At 41.1% G+C, this 12,520-nt stretch overlaps 1 protein-coding gene across 2 annotated transcripts in view; it reads right to left on the bottom strand.

Moving 5' to 3' along the window:
• Positions 1-893: 893 nt before the first annotated feature.
• Positions 894-12,520, bottom strand: part of LOC311060796 (uncharacterized protein) — a 128,843-nt gene continuing 117,216 nt past the window's right edge. For both annotated transcript variants that reach the window (XM_084079121.1, XM_084079122.1), the window contains 9 exons: positions 11,946-11,998; positions 10,858-10,904; positions 10,422-10,633; positions 10,000-10,259; positions 9,082-9,198; positions 7,494-7,647; positions 5,272-5,346; positions 2,772-3,095; positions 894-1,727 (listed from right to left, as the gene is read on the bottom strand). In XM_084079121.1, the coding sequence (XP_083935247.1) occupies positions 1,681-1,727; positions 2,772-3,095; positions 5,272-5,346; positions 7,494-7,647; positions 9,082-9,198; positions 10,000-10,259; positions 10,422-10,633; positions 10,858-10,904; positions 11,946-11,998 (1,289 nt within the window). In that variant the 3' untranslated portion in view covers positions 894-1,680. The remainder of the gene's footprint in view (positions 1,728-2,771; positions 3,096-5,271; positions 5,347-7,493; positions 7,648-9,081; positions 9,199-9,999; positions 10,260-10,421; positions 10,634-10,857; positions 10,905-11,945; positions 11,999-12,520) is intronic.

Consider the following 12,520-nt stretch of genomic DNA (forward strand, 5'->3'; position numbering starts at 1 on the left):
AAATACACAGCAGTTGAGCTTTTCTATTGATAGTTACCCTGATGATGATTAACACCACTATAAAAAGCGTGCCCATTGGTTACATACAGTAGTACTACAGTACATACATAAGCTTATAAGAAATGTTTTACAGATACTCAGGTTATCAAGTAGAGTAGGAGGGTCCATACCAGATAGACCAGTAGAGGTATCGCTGAAATTAGCAGCGTCCACCATGACCCTCCCCTCCTTTCTCCTCTCTCATGCTCTTCTAAGGTCCACAAAATAACACGGAGGATGTGGAGGCTTGTTCGTAAAGTCAGTAAGAATACTCTGAAGATTCTTGTAGGGGCCCTCATACAAGGTCATTATGATTATGCATGCACTTCATGGTATCACAACACCTCCAAGGCCCTAAAAACAAGGCTCCAAACATCCCAAAACAAACTTGTAAGGCTACTTCTTGGCCTCAATTTCAAAACCCATCTAACCCATGCCCATTTTGCTAGGCTTGGGTGGCTTAGGGTTGAGGACAGAGTATAGCAACTTGCTATGGGCCTGGTCTTTAAGATACACCACAACATTGGGATCCCCCTGTATTTGTCAAAATACTTCCAAAATGTTAATCAAGTCCATGATCATAACACCAGAGGCAGCTCCACAAACCATGTTCAACCCAGATTTGGCACAACAAAGGGAATGAACTCTTTCTCATGCTATTCATCTAAAATGTGGAATGCCCTACCAAAAGGAGTAAAGGAGTGTAAAACCCTACTTACTTTCAAAAATTCCCTAAAGATACACCTTCAGGAGGCTGCAATTAAAAAATGGCCCCTGTCCAAGTCCTAACCTACCCCATGTCCTAACCTAACCTACCCCCCCCCCCCCCCTCTCTTTCTTTTTTGTACATATTTTTCACCTTTCATACTTCATACCAGTAACCTGTAAACTGATTGTATGACATTCTGTATAGTAGTGTGTATATCTGTCTGTCTCTTATATGTCAACATGATTTGTGTGCATGGGGATCTCATCTTAAACAAGCTACGTGCTTAACTGAGCTATCCAGTTTAGTAGACCTTGTATTGCGAATTTGTACTTCCATGTACTGTTATGTATTGCCATGTACTGTTCTCATGTCTTACTAAATAAAGTACATCAATCAATCAATGTCAACTCTCTGTTATTCTCCTCCTCCAACATTGTGCATCTCTGTAACTCTTCTCTAAGAGCTGGGTTTCTCTGGACCTCTCTATCCTGGTACTTCTTAGTGCTGTAGAACATCTCTGTGTTTCCTGCCACCATTCTCTCTATCTTCTCTAGCAGCTGTGAAACCTGACCATCATGGCTGCTGTCCTTAATGTTGAGGAGGTGACGTCTGTTCCCACATTTCTCTACAAGCTGCTGATGTTCCTGACTCCCTGCTTTGAAAAAACCCTGACCAATCTGCTCTCTCTCACTGTCCTCATGGATGAAGATGACAATATTGTGGCGCCAGCAGTGGTCTCCAAAAACCTCCTGCATCTTCTACATCATCCCTCTCACCTCTTCTACAGAAGGCTCTGCTTCCACAGAAGTCAGGAGCGTCCACCAGGACCAGATGTCTCCCGCAGACCTCCCCCACTTTCCTCCTACTCCTCTGAGGAGCTGGTGACAGCACCAAACACCTCCTTGCCCAGGATAATGTTTCCTGCTGCACGCCTACAAGCTCCATTCCACCTCAGGAGCACCTCTGACACATCTCAGCTCTGAAACACAATACAAAGGAAAAGGTTGGGGTATTGCTTGGGTGAAATAGGCTCGGTCTCTCCCAGGGGGTGTAGTGGAGGGGGGAGGGCAAGGGAGTGACGCTCCCTCACTTCTAAAAATAGGATATTGGTTTTGGATTTAATTCAGTTTATTTTCATATTATATTGACACAATAACTTGTCATCACTGCAACAAAGTCTTCGTGCAGCGGACCTGGCCAGAGCGAGTCCATCGATTGGTTGTGATATCTCTTTGACAATCAACCAATAAAACCCACAGCAACCCACGGGTTGTAGGATCTAAACTACCCTTTCTAAGCAACTAAGCTTGGATCCAAAACTCACTGAAGGCACAAAGAAATCGTGTGCTTGTATTTCAATAATCTAAATTCTAAAAAGTCTTGTTGAAAGCAAAAAATGAATGACCCGATCTAAGGATAATACTTTAAACAAGTTATCAAGAGGAATCAAGAGGAATCCCTTCCCCGATCAGACAAGCTTGTCAGCAGTGTTGATAGTCTAGTGATAATAAATAAAATTAGCTATACACATGTCTGACCAAAAGCTTTTATAGCAGTTCATTCTACAGTTTTCTATTAAAAAACGAATTGCCTCTTGTATTAGGCTTTTGGTATTCAGACAGCGGCTCTGAGACACTTTGCTACACATGCAGTCTCAGTTTGCAATTTGTCCAATCTTGCAAAGTCTTTGTTATTATGGACTCCATACTTCACTACTATGAAGGGAAATAGGTTCTTCGGCCAGATTTGAATTGTATGAATCCATGGATATCAATATCCATGGACGTATGTCTAAAGGCCGATGAATAGTACAATTTTAATGCCCGATTTCAATGCCTGTTTTTAATACGGGTCGGCTCTATATAAGTCAATATTGATTAATATTACATAATGCACTCTCATTTCAATAAATATGAATAAACAAACTGCTTCACTTGAACAATGTGGTCGGAACGGCTCCCCACGAGAGAGAGAGAGAGAGAGAGAGAGAGAGAGAGAGAGAGAGAGAGAGAGAGATTATCACCTGAGGTTAACTCCAGCAGTTCACTGAGCAGGTAAGGGTCCAGTTGATGAATCGTGTCAATCATTTTTGAACACGCCTTGTCTCCCTTGGTCTTCACCGTGTCGATGAGTAGCCGTGCTTTGTCTGACCTGAGGTTTTCTCCTGTGACTGACTCCCTTTCTCCATCATTGATCACATCATTCTGCAGAAGTTCGTCCAGTAGAGAATACAAGGTGGCCTCTGAGACTCTTTGAATGAACTCTGTTCTCACAGACTTCAGCTTCTCTGCTGCTTTGTCTTCTGGGATCTTTATCACTGGCAGACTTGGTTGATCTTTGGAAACACCTTGAAGACAAGATGGAGGATTTATTTAATTAATAATGGTATAATAATAATAATAATAATAATAATAATAATAATAATAATAATAATAACCGGAAAAGTGCAGTGCCTGGTGAAACTGTGTGGCCTCTAAGGCTGCCAACGAATATTCCATTTTCAATATCAAAAATAATTGAACGGTGTCCCGCACGAACGCGAGCCGATCTACAAGTCCACAATGCGTCAATGATGCAATGTGTTGTGTGCTTGTAGATTAGCTGTGTTTGCCACGGGACACCATCACACGAAGAAGGATAAATCAGCTTGTGACAAAGGTACATTATTTTATCCTGCTTGACCTATGCATGTTGTTGTATTTGATGCATATATGTAACATGTTGGAACATTTCCAGTTCACGAAAGAGGTAATAGGTCTGATTACTGTGCGTGATTGATTCATTGATGCCACCTGACTTACTAATAGGGGTGTGGTACAGGGGGGAGGGGGAACAAACAAACCTGTGTACCAGAAATGACAGGTGAAGAGAGAGGAGATCTCCTAGGCGCCAGTATTACGATTTTAGTGTTAAGTTTAAACTAAAGATTACACTGCAGCCGAAAGTTAAGAGCTGTCGAGCCCAGCGAAGTCCATGTTTTCTGTTCCGGTAAATTTAAGGGGTACCCCGAACTTTAGTTATTCTTTGTACCATTATTGCGGAAGATCGTTTTCATTTCGTTTGGAACTAAGGAACTAATAGACTTTCTCGGGAGCACGGAAAGAAGAGGCCGTTAGGACACTAATGCATGGACTGTTTATTGTTATTCAAAGCATCTGTCTGCGAAACAAACTGATGTACCTAGTTGTGTAATTGTTTACGTTTGAATCTGTGATTTAAGGGGTTACAAAGAATATTTGGAATTGTTTGGGTTGGGAGGGATTTGTGAACGAAATATTGATTGCTGATTTGATTGTTTAATCATTTTATTTGTTAGGGATAGAGACAGGGACAGCATTTGATGTGTGGGTGCTGGTATTCAGGTTGTACTACTCTATTTGATGTGTAGACACTGGTATACAGGCGTTATTACTCTATTTCATGTGCGGGTGCTGGTATTCAGGCGGTACTACTCTATTTGATGTGTAGCAGCAGCAGAGAACCGGCAGGGGCGGGCAGTGACACACTGTGTATCCGAATAAAGCAACATATTTTCCGCATGGCCCTTTCAAATGTCCCCTTGCGTCACGTTGCTCTGTGGTGGTGGAACGAACTGCTGAAGGGGTTGTCAGTCAACCCGCCCAGCTCCCGCCCACAGTGAAATAGCCAAATAGGAGTTCATGCCAGCCAGTGATGAGCTGTGTATCTTTGAGCTAGGGGGGCTGTATTTTATGATGACGCACGTGCACATGCACATGCATGTGCACGCATGTTCACATAGCCGCTCAGCTCAGTGCTAGATGAAATAGGGTATTCAACATATGAGATGGAAAACCAGTTTTCTTTAATATAATTACATTTCTTACTATTTAGTTGCATTGATATTATTTTTTTATTATTATTATTTGTTTCCTTTGAGTTTTATATAAAATCCCTTGACATAGACTCACCCACACATAAGTAGGCTACTTAAAATAATCAGACAACTCTTTATCACATAATCTGCGGGGTCCCAGTCATAGGTGGCCCATGTAACTTGATGAACATCAAGGCTGATACCCGTTTAACCAGTAACTTTTGTCTCTCATTGTGAGAGGAATGTAACATTTAATTCAAGTCCATGGCTTTTCTAGAGTAGCCTAATGTCATGCAAAGCAGCCAAGTAGAGGTTATTGTTTTAGTGTTGAGGACGGCTCGTCGCTGACGGCGCGTGCCTGTGGAGCGAGCGTGCGTTATGTGGGGCGCGCGTGTGTGCAGCTCCAGAGCTAAGGGGGCGCCGCCCCCGTGAGCCCCACCTGCAGCTCATCCCTGTGCCAGACTCACTCCTGATAACAAATGGAAATGAGTTTTCCAGAGGGGGGGTTTACCAGGCTAGATGTTCTGTGGTCTGGGGTTTTCTGAATAATTAGGCTTAAAAAAGTGCTGGGATTGGCCCCTTGACTTTGACGTCATAGTCCCTTAATCCTGCCCCCTGCCCTCTCCTCCTGTTTGTCTTTATGCAAAGGATAACATACTGTAATAAATGGTAAGCAACAACAACATACCGTACTGTGAAGAGAATGGTATTATATCTGGATGAGAAAGCCTGGTGTTCCTTATTTTCGTTGGTTCAATTAGTCCTGTGGATGACATGAAGTGAAAGCTGTTACCGCAGTATTTACATACATGATTAATAATATATTTAAATTTTATTCTGAATAAATGTCCTCTATTTATACAACATTATTTTACTCATCAAAGTAGTAGCTACAGTACAGTGAGAATGCAGCACTGAGCACCAACGTCAGGGGGCACCAAACGACAGGGCGAAAGTGAAAGAAGACTCTACAATCGGGTAAAGAGCTCCAACACATTGAAACGATCGGCCTTTCTTGGCCCGGGCACCTAGGCTCTGGAATACCTTGCCAGAGGCTCTAAGACTAGCTAGCTCTGTGTCTTCTTTTAAGTCACAGCTGAAAACTAACCATTATACAGAGGCATTCTTTTAGGCTCTTGGCTTCATTTATGTATTATTTTTTTTACCTCTTTTTGTTTTATTAACTGGTGTTGTTTTACCTGTATTTTATGCCATTGGAAAGCACTTTGTAACTTTGTTTTGAAAAGTGCTTCATAAATAAAGTTTACAATTAGTATTATTCTTATGATTCTACAATAGCGGCGGATTGTCTTACACATAGTGCAGCAGTTACAAAGAATGAGCTTCAAGAGACTGCCTCCAGCAGCATTCATTAGACATGCATTAAGAGGGACGAATCGCTTATCCTGAAGATTCCACCCCAAACCCTCAGATGGTTGTAATGAGTGCTCAGAAGGGAGCAGTTAAGGTTTTAAGTATCTTGCTTCATGGACACCTTGACACGTAGCCCGGGCTGGGAATTGAACCTGGGACCTTCTGTTTTCCAGGGAGCCTCTCTTACCATTGAACTATGGCTTCCCTCAAGACAGGGTCTGCTTTTTCAAGCTACCAGTCTTTTTGCCAACACGGCAACACAGGAGGTGAAACAGACACCTCACTCCGTAAGATGTTATACATTTTTATATCCAGGCCATATACTGTAGCTACATATTGTTGAATTTGTTGTGTTGTTACTATTATTATTTGGCATCGAGAAGGAGAGCTGAATTTGACATCATTCTTCCTAATTCGTCAAACGTAGTTATTGGCTGCTGTAGCCTACGGATTAAATAAGTGTTCTGTGTTAGTAAACACACACACACACTCATTTTTACTGAAAACAGGACGGTCATTAGGGCTTTGATGCAAATTAACACGATGGCTGCAGTTGTGGTGCATAAAGTAGAGCCTGCTTTGTTCTCTCCTCTCAACCGCACAAAAAAAAAAGAAGAAAGAAGAAACGTAGAAAAGTGGTTAACATCCCTAGTGAACCAAGTGCAAACATAGTCAGAATGATGGTTCTAGCTAGGGTCCTCAGTGTACTACCCTTGATGAATTAGGATATCCTGCCCAGAAATCCATTAATTTAACTTAGTTTTTTATCGAGCAGCCCAAACTAGTAACCTCGTCTTTGTTTGTGATTACATTGTCAATCAATCACAATTGTCTCAATATGGGTGAGTGGTGGATAGTGGCCATATTGGTAATAAGCAAATTAGAGTGCTCTAGATAGATTTAACTATAAATATGAACATTCCAATGTGTTTCTAATGCTCAAAAACATACAATAATACAAATACAACTATAATAATTACTCATGGCAGCAATGTGAACTAATTTTAGCTTGGGAAAATATATGCAAATTGCGATCCAGACACAACCAATCATATATATAAGCATTCCAACATGTTTATAATGGTCAAACAACATGACATAGACACCACATTTGCATTTGTAGCTCATCTGGGTCAAAAGTTACAGCCAAAACCGTTTTCAGGTGGCCATATTGGATTGGCCGCTATGGCTCGGGCGCCCTGGCCAAATGTGGTGCTTTTAGACTGATTTGAATGAAAATATGTCTAAGAGCCTGGATTAGGAGGACTCACTGTCTGTCAAAAATGGTCACATATTAACCTCTCTATGACCATCGAGATGGAAGCCATGTGAAAAATTTGGGGCAGAGGTTCTGCATTGGCATCCAGGGAGTGTGTGTGGACAGTTTCGCAGCGACCGGGCCAACGGTGCCGGAGATTAGCTGGGCACGGACAGACAGGACACACGGATGGACACACTGACGAACAGACAGACAGGGTGAAAAACATACTCTCTCGCCATGCCTTTCGGCCTGGCGGAGAAAATAAACAACTGTACCTTTATTACTCAGGTTAAGTGAGTGTGTCCACACTTGCTTCTTCTCAGGGTCCTTAGGGTCCCATATCTCCAATGAGACGACTGTTGTATTGAGATCCATCATCACCTCAAATGTTGGATGGTAATTTGGTCCGTAGTTACATAGCTCCGAAGCCTGAAGGCACATGACACTGTTTTACTATTGCATTGATGTATTACTGTAGTGTGCTAGCAGCAGTGGTAGAAGTTGTACAGTAGTAGTTGAAGTATTTATTATTATTATTATTATTATTACCCTTATTATTAATATTATTATTATTATTACCTTTATTATTATTATAATTAAATTGAACCAGATGGAAACAGATGATCTCCAATGGCGACCCACATGGGAATTAGCCAAAAAAAGAAGATTATTAAGAATAATAACAATAGTTGCAATTTTGAGAATTGTGGTTGCCCCGATGCAAATCCTGCTGGGAGGCCAGTAAATTTGGTTTTGATTGCCTGTTCGTGATAGGTTTTTTCTTTTCTTTTATAGGCCCCTCCAACTAATTTTGCAAGCCAATTACATTATCACATGTCTCCTGAGAATGATGTAACTCATTTGGTTGGGATTGGTTGAAAATAAATCTTGCTTCTGCAGCAAATGGTTACATTTTTCACATTAGTGGCGCCCCTATGAGTCAAAGGGGAATTGCTTTTGGTGCAGCGTTGACTACACAACCCTCAACATGTGATTAAAATGTTGGGTTGTTTGCACGTTTCGTTCATGATTTTTACAGCTTTTTGTAAAATAGACCCACTAAATTTGGAAACCAATTACGGCCAAAACGGTATGGACTATCAAAGACCTGTATGATGCGTCTTTATCACATGAGTCCAGAGATCATGTGTGGCAATGTTTGTGAAATTTGGACAAAATCTGTGTGTTTTGGAAATCTAGTCAGACAGAAATGAGCATGGGCCCATATGGGGAGTTGCGTTATCATCCAAGGAATTCTACAACCAGCGGTTCAAAGGTTATAGGCCAAAACATTGCGATTTTTTTATTAAATCGATTTAAATTGTCACCCGTTTGAATCGATTTAAATCGATTTACGATATATCGTTACATGCCTAGACGGAATGCAATGTGATAAATCTGACTGACACATCTTCATCAAGTGACCACAAATGTGTTCCGATTACGACATTGGTAGGACTTGTACTAAAAAGTGTGTTTTGAATGAAATAAAAGCGTAAAAGCTAAACTCAATTTGTAATTTTATATGTGGCACAATCTGGCAAAGGCTAAAGGTCCCTACACATTGTGAGCATTTATTTTTGTGTGATTCATTTGCATTAATTTAAACAGCTGTTTGTGTTATGAGTAAATTACACTGAACACTGAAACGTATTGTTTCATGTCACTTCTGATGTGTAATGACCTTAAGTCTTTAAAATATTTAACATTTAGTTGTTTTTTTCATTTCATAAGAAAGCAGAGAATCATAGCAAAATATGTATTGGTTGAGATTGAGAAGAAAATAAAAATAAAAGAAGAAAGATGAGTAAATAGTTTTGTAACTGCTGTACAACCTGTTTTGATCATATTAGTGTGTGTTACCTCAGGTTGAACGCCATGTGGAGGACAGTGAAGACAGTAGACTGTCTTTGGGGCGAGACGACAGTTTGCCGGATAGTCGATGTATTTATCTTCTTTGTTGTTGAACTTTGACCTCACCTACAAGAACACCAAGACAACTTGACCAGCTGATTCACTCATAATGTCTGGTACATGGGCAGATTTTACAGGCTACTGTACAGTATGTGCAGGCTTTGTTGCCATCAATAGGGTCATTTTGTCCTCCTACTACATTATAAACTTTGGTCTTTCATTTTTGTCAACTACAGACTATCCTCTGGTTGTCTTTTCTAAATGTGAATCTATTTCATGTTTTATCGGCAGAGTCTGACTTAACACATTCTCTGACAGGTATTAATTAATGAATTCATCCGCCACCGCCAGCGTGATCCACAGAGAGCCATGGAAGCTACGATGTGAACACGGATGTAAACAAAGGCTGTCTGGGGGAGGGGAATTGTCTCGTCTATCGTCCATTCTGTTGTAATCGACAGTTGAATATGGCTTGTTTTCATAAAAAAATAAGAAATCCGAGCTAGATGTGTTTTTCTACATCTCATTACATGGGAGTGGATGGAGTGACTATTTTTGGGACGACGTCATTTCTGCTTCTATGATTCTCACGCAGTCAAGGGATCATTCATAGGTTGGGGAAGAGCGCCCTCTAGCGTATTTTTTTCTAATGACATAGATCTTCTATGTCAATAGCAGGGAATGTGTTAAAGAGTCTCCTCCGCCGGTCATCAAATGATTGGCTTAGGAATGCGACAAAAACAAAAGAATCTCCATGAACTCATTGGGTGTGTAATTGATAAGAAATAAGTCTTTTTTTGGGTGAACTACCTTTAAATAGATTCAAAGCCTCTTGAGATGCTAGTTACTTAACAAAACATACTTTACCTCTTCAATAGACACGTTGCCTGGCAGCAGAAATACTTTCATCTCAAGTTTGTCGCTTGGTGGTCGAAGGAACAGCAGAACTTGACAATAGGTCAGTCTAGGTTTAAATAGTTTGGAAATGCTCTTCAACACAAGCCCAAACTTGCCCCAAAACGACAGATGGGTTACATCTACAACCACGTGAGTCTTGGTCACTATCAGTGGTTTTAAGAAGGTCACCTTCCCGTCATCAGAGATGTGGGCCACAGAAAGGTCATCAACTGTGAAAATATGTTTACATTTTGCAGATTATTTAATATGCGTGAAAATCAGACACAACACAATATGTTCTGTGTGCCTACCGAGTTTAACGTGACACAGAGGGCATTTGAAAGTCTTGTGTCTTATTTTCACATTGGACAATGCTAAAAGCAGCGCCTCACCAGATGTGACCTCACAGTGTGGCAGATGTAGCTGGCTGACAGACCCCTGAGGACACTGGATGTCATACAGAGGCCCTGCAGGAGTCTCTGTTGACTGGAGCTGTTCTTCATCCCATTCATCAGCCTGGTAGAGGACTTCTGCTTCCCCTGTCGTTTCAAACATCAACCCTGTCTCATTGCAATGGGACAGCCCTGCCTCGGGTAACTTGGAGCTGTGACACAAAACAATCATTTATTGATATCATCTATTGACTTCATTAGGTGTCATGTTGCCACATGTTGCATCCAGTTCATTTACAATGCCAGTGGTTGGTTGAATAGAAACAACATGTTTGTGGAAACAGCTGTGATGGTGAGTGATCAGCTGATGGGTTTGAAGACACAACTTATACATTTATAGAGGAAGCTACCAATGAAGCTGTTTAGGATGACTGACCTGTATTCATAGGTTTTATGTTCTGTGTTCACGCTGGGTGAAAAGGTCTGAAATGCAGAAAGGAGTCACAAAACAAACAATCAGTAACTTTCCTCAATGAGACTCAATTGAGTCACCTACCTGAGACTCCGCCGGTCATCAAATTATTGTCTTGGAATGCGACCAAAAATAAATAATCTCCATGAGTTAAAGCCTTCATGGGGTGTGTAATTGATAGAAAATAAGTAATTGTTTGGCTGAACTACCCCTTTAACTGAGTGTAAGCTACTTTGAAGTGCCCTGTAGCAAAATCACAATGTAATAACGGCTCATTATGTAATAACGGCCCATAATGTAATAACGGCTCATAATGTAATAACGGCTCATAATGTAATAACGGCTCATAATTTAATAAACTAAATGTAATATAAGCTCATAATGTAATAATCGGCTCATAATGTATTAAAATCATGAGTGATCTGTAACATAACAGATTTTTGCATAATGTAATAATGTATTACATAAAGAACCTTATTGAGCTTTTATTACATTTAGTTTATTACATTATGAACCATTATTACATTACGAGTTGCTACATGCCCTTCTCTAACAGCTGTGAAAACCTTATTTTTGTATGTTATATGCAGCACAATTATACCATTACCTATACCTAATTCGTAATTTGGTATGCAACATATTTCGGAGGAAGAGAGCCAGCAAACAAGCTGTGTGTACGTGTGTGCATGCACGCCTGAGACTAACGCTGGCTGCACACAGCAGGCAAGCAGGGCCGTCGCAGGGGGGGTGTAAGTGGGACTGAGTTACTAGGGCCCCCCCCCCCAAAAAAAAAAAAGAATTTGGTGCTACGCCCCTGCAGGCAAGACAAACTCACTCCATTTTGTCCCATAAAAGTAACTTTGAATTTAATCTAACTTCTAACTATTATTATTGAAATGGCCATGACATGGTGTGTATCCGGGGTCTGCCAGCACATAAGCACTCCAACTGGCTTGTGTGATAATTCTTATTTATTTGATTATTAACCTAGACACCGGGTAACAGAAACACACACACACACACACACACACACACACACACACACAACCAACCTGAAACGTCTCTGATGGCATCAGCGACACGTTTGGCTGACTCAGTCCGGCACCTGGAGGAAAAAGAATAGCTTGGTTTTAGTTCAAATGAATATACCGTACAACAGTGTTAGTAGGGCAGGGGAGAGGGTCCCCAGCACCTGAGTGGCATTTTTTTGTAACCTGTTTTTAGGACCCTTATGGTGTCTAGTTAAGATTTCTTCTTGTTGCCAGGGTCAGCTAATGTCCCATGGGGTTCAAAGGGATATTCCACGTGCCTCAAGCTGAAAAGAATTGGCACTGCAGCAACTCAGATGATTTGAGGTTTTTTTATTTAGGTTACAGGGTGGAAAGCACAGAAGAAAAACGACGATTTCAATAAGGTTACATCTTGATGACCTGACAAAGATGTAACCTTACATCGAGACGTTGTCGTTTTTGTTCTGTGACTGCCGACCCCTCCAAATGATTTGGCAACCCCTCTGTGAAATCGTCCCACCAATTTGGCAGGGGGGGTGGGGGGGGGTGCAAGACATAAGAGGCAATAGCTCTTGTTGTTTACAATGAGTAATACAGGTACTGTTTGTTGTCTCGCC

The sequence above is a fragment of the Gymnoscopelus microlampas genome (assembly GCF_963454915.1).
Source record: "Gymnoscopelus microlampas genome assembly, chromosome: 14".
Taxonomy (NCBI): Eukaryota; Metazoa; Chordata; class Actinopteri; order Myctophiformes; family Myctophidae; genus Gymnoscopelus; species Gymnoscopelus microlampas.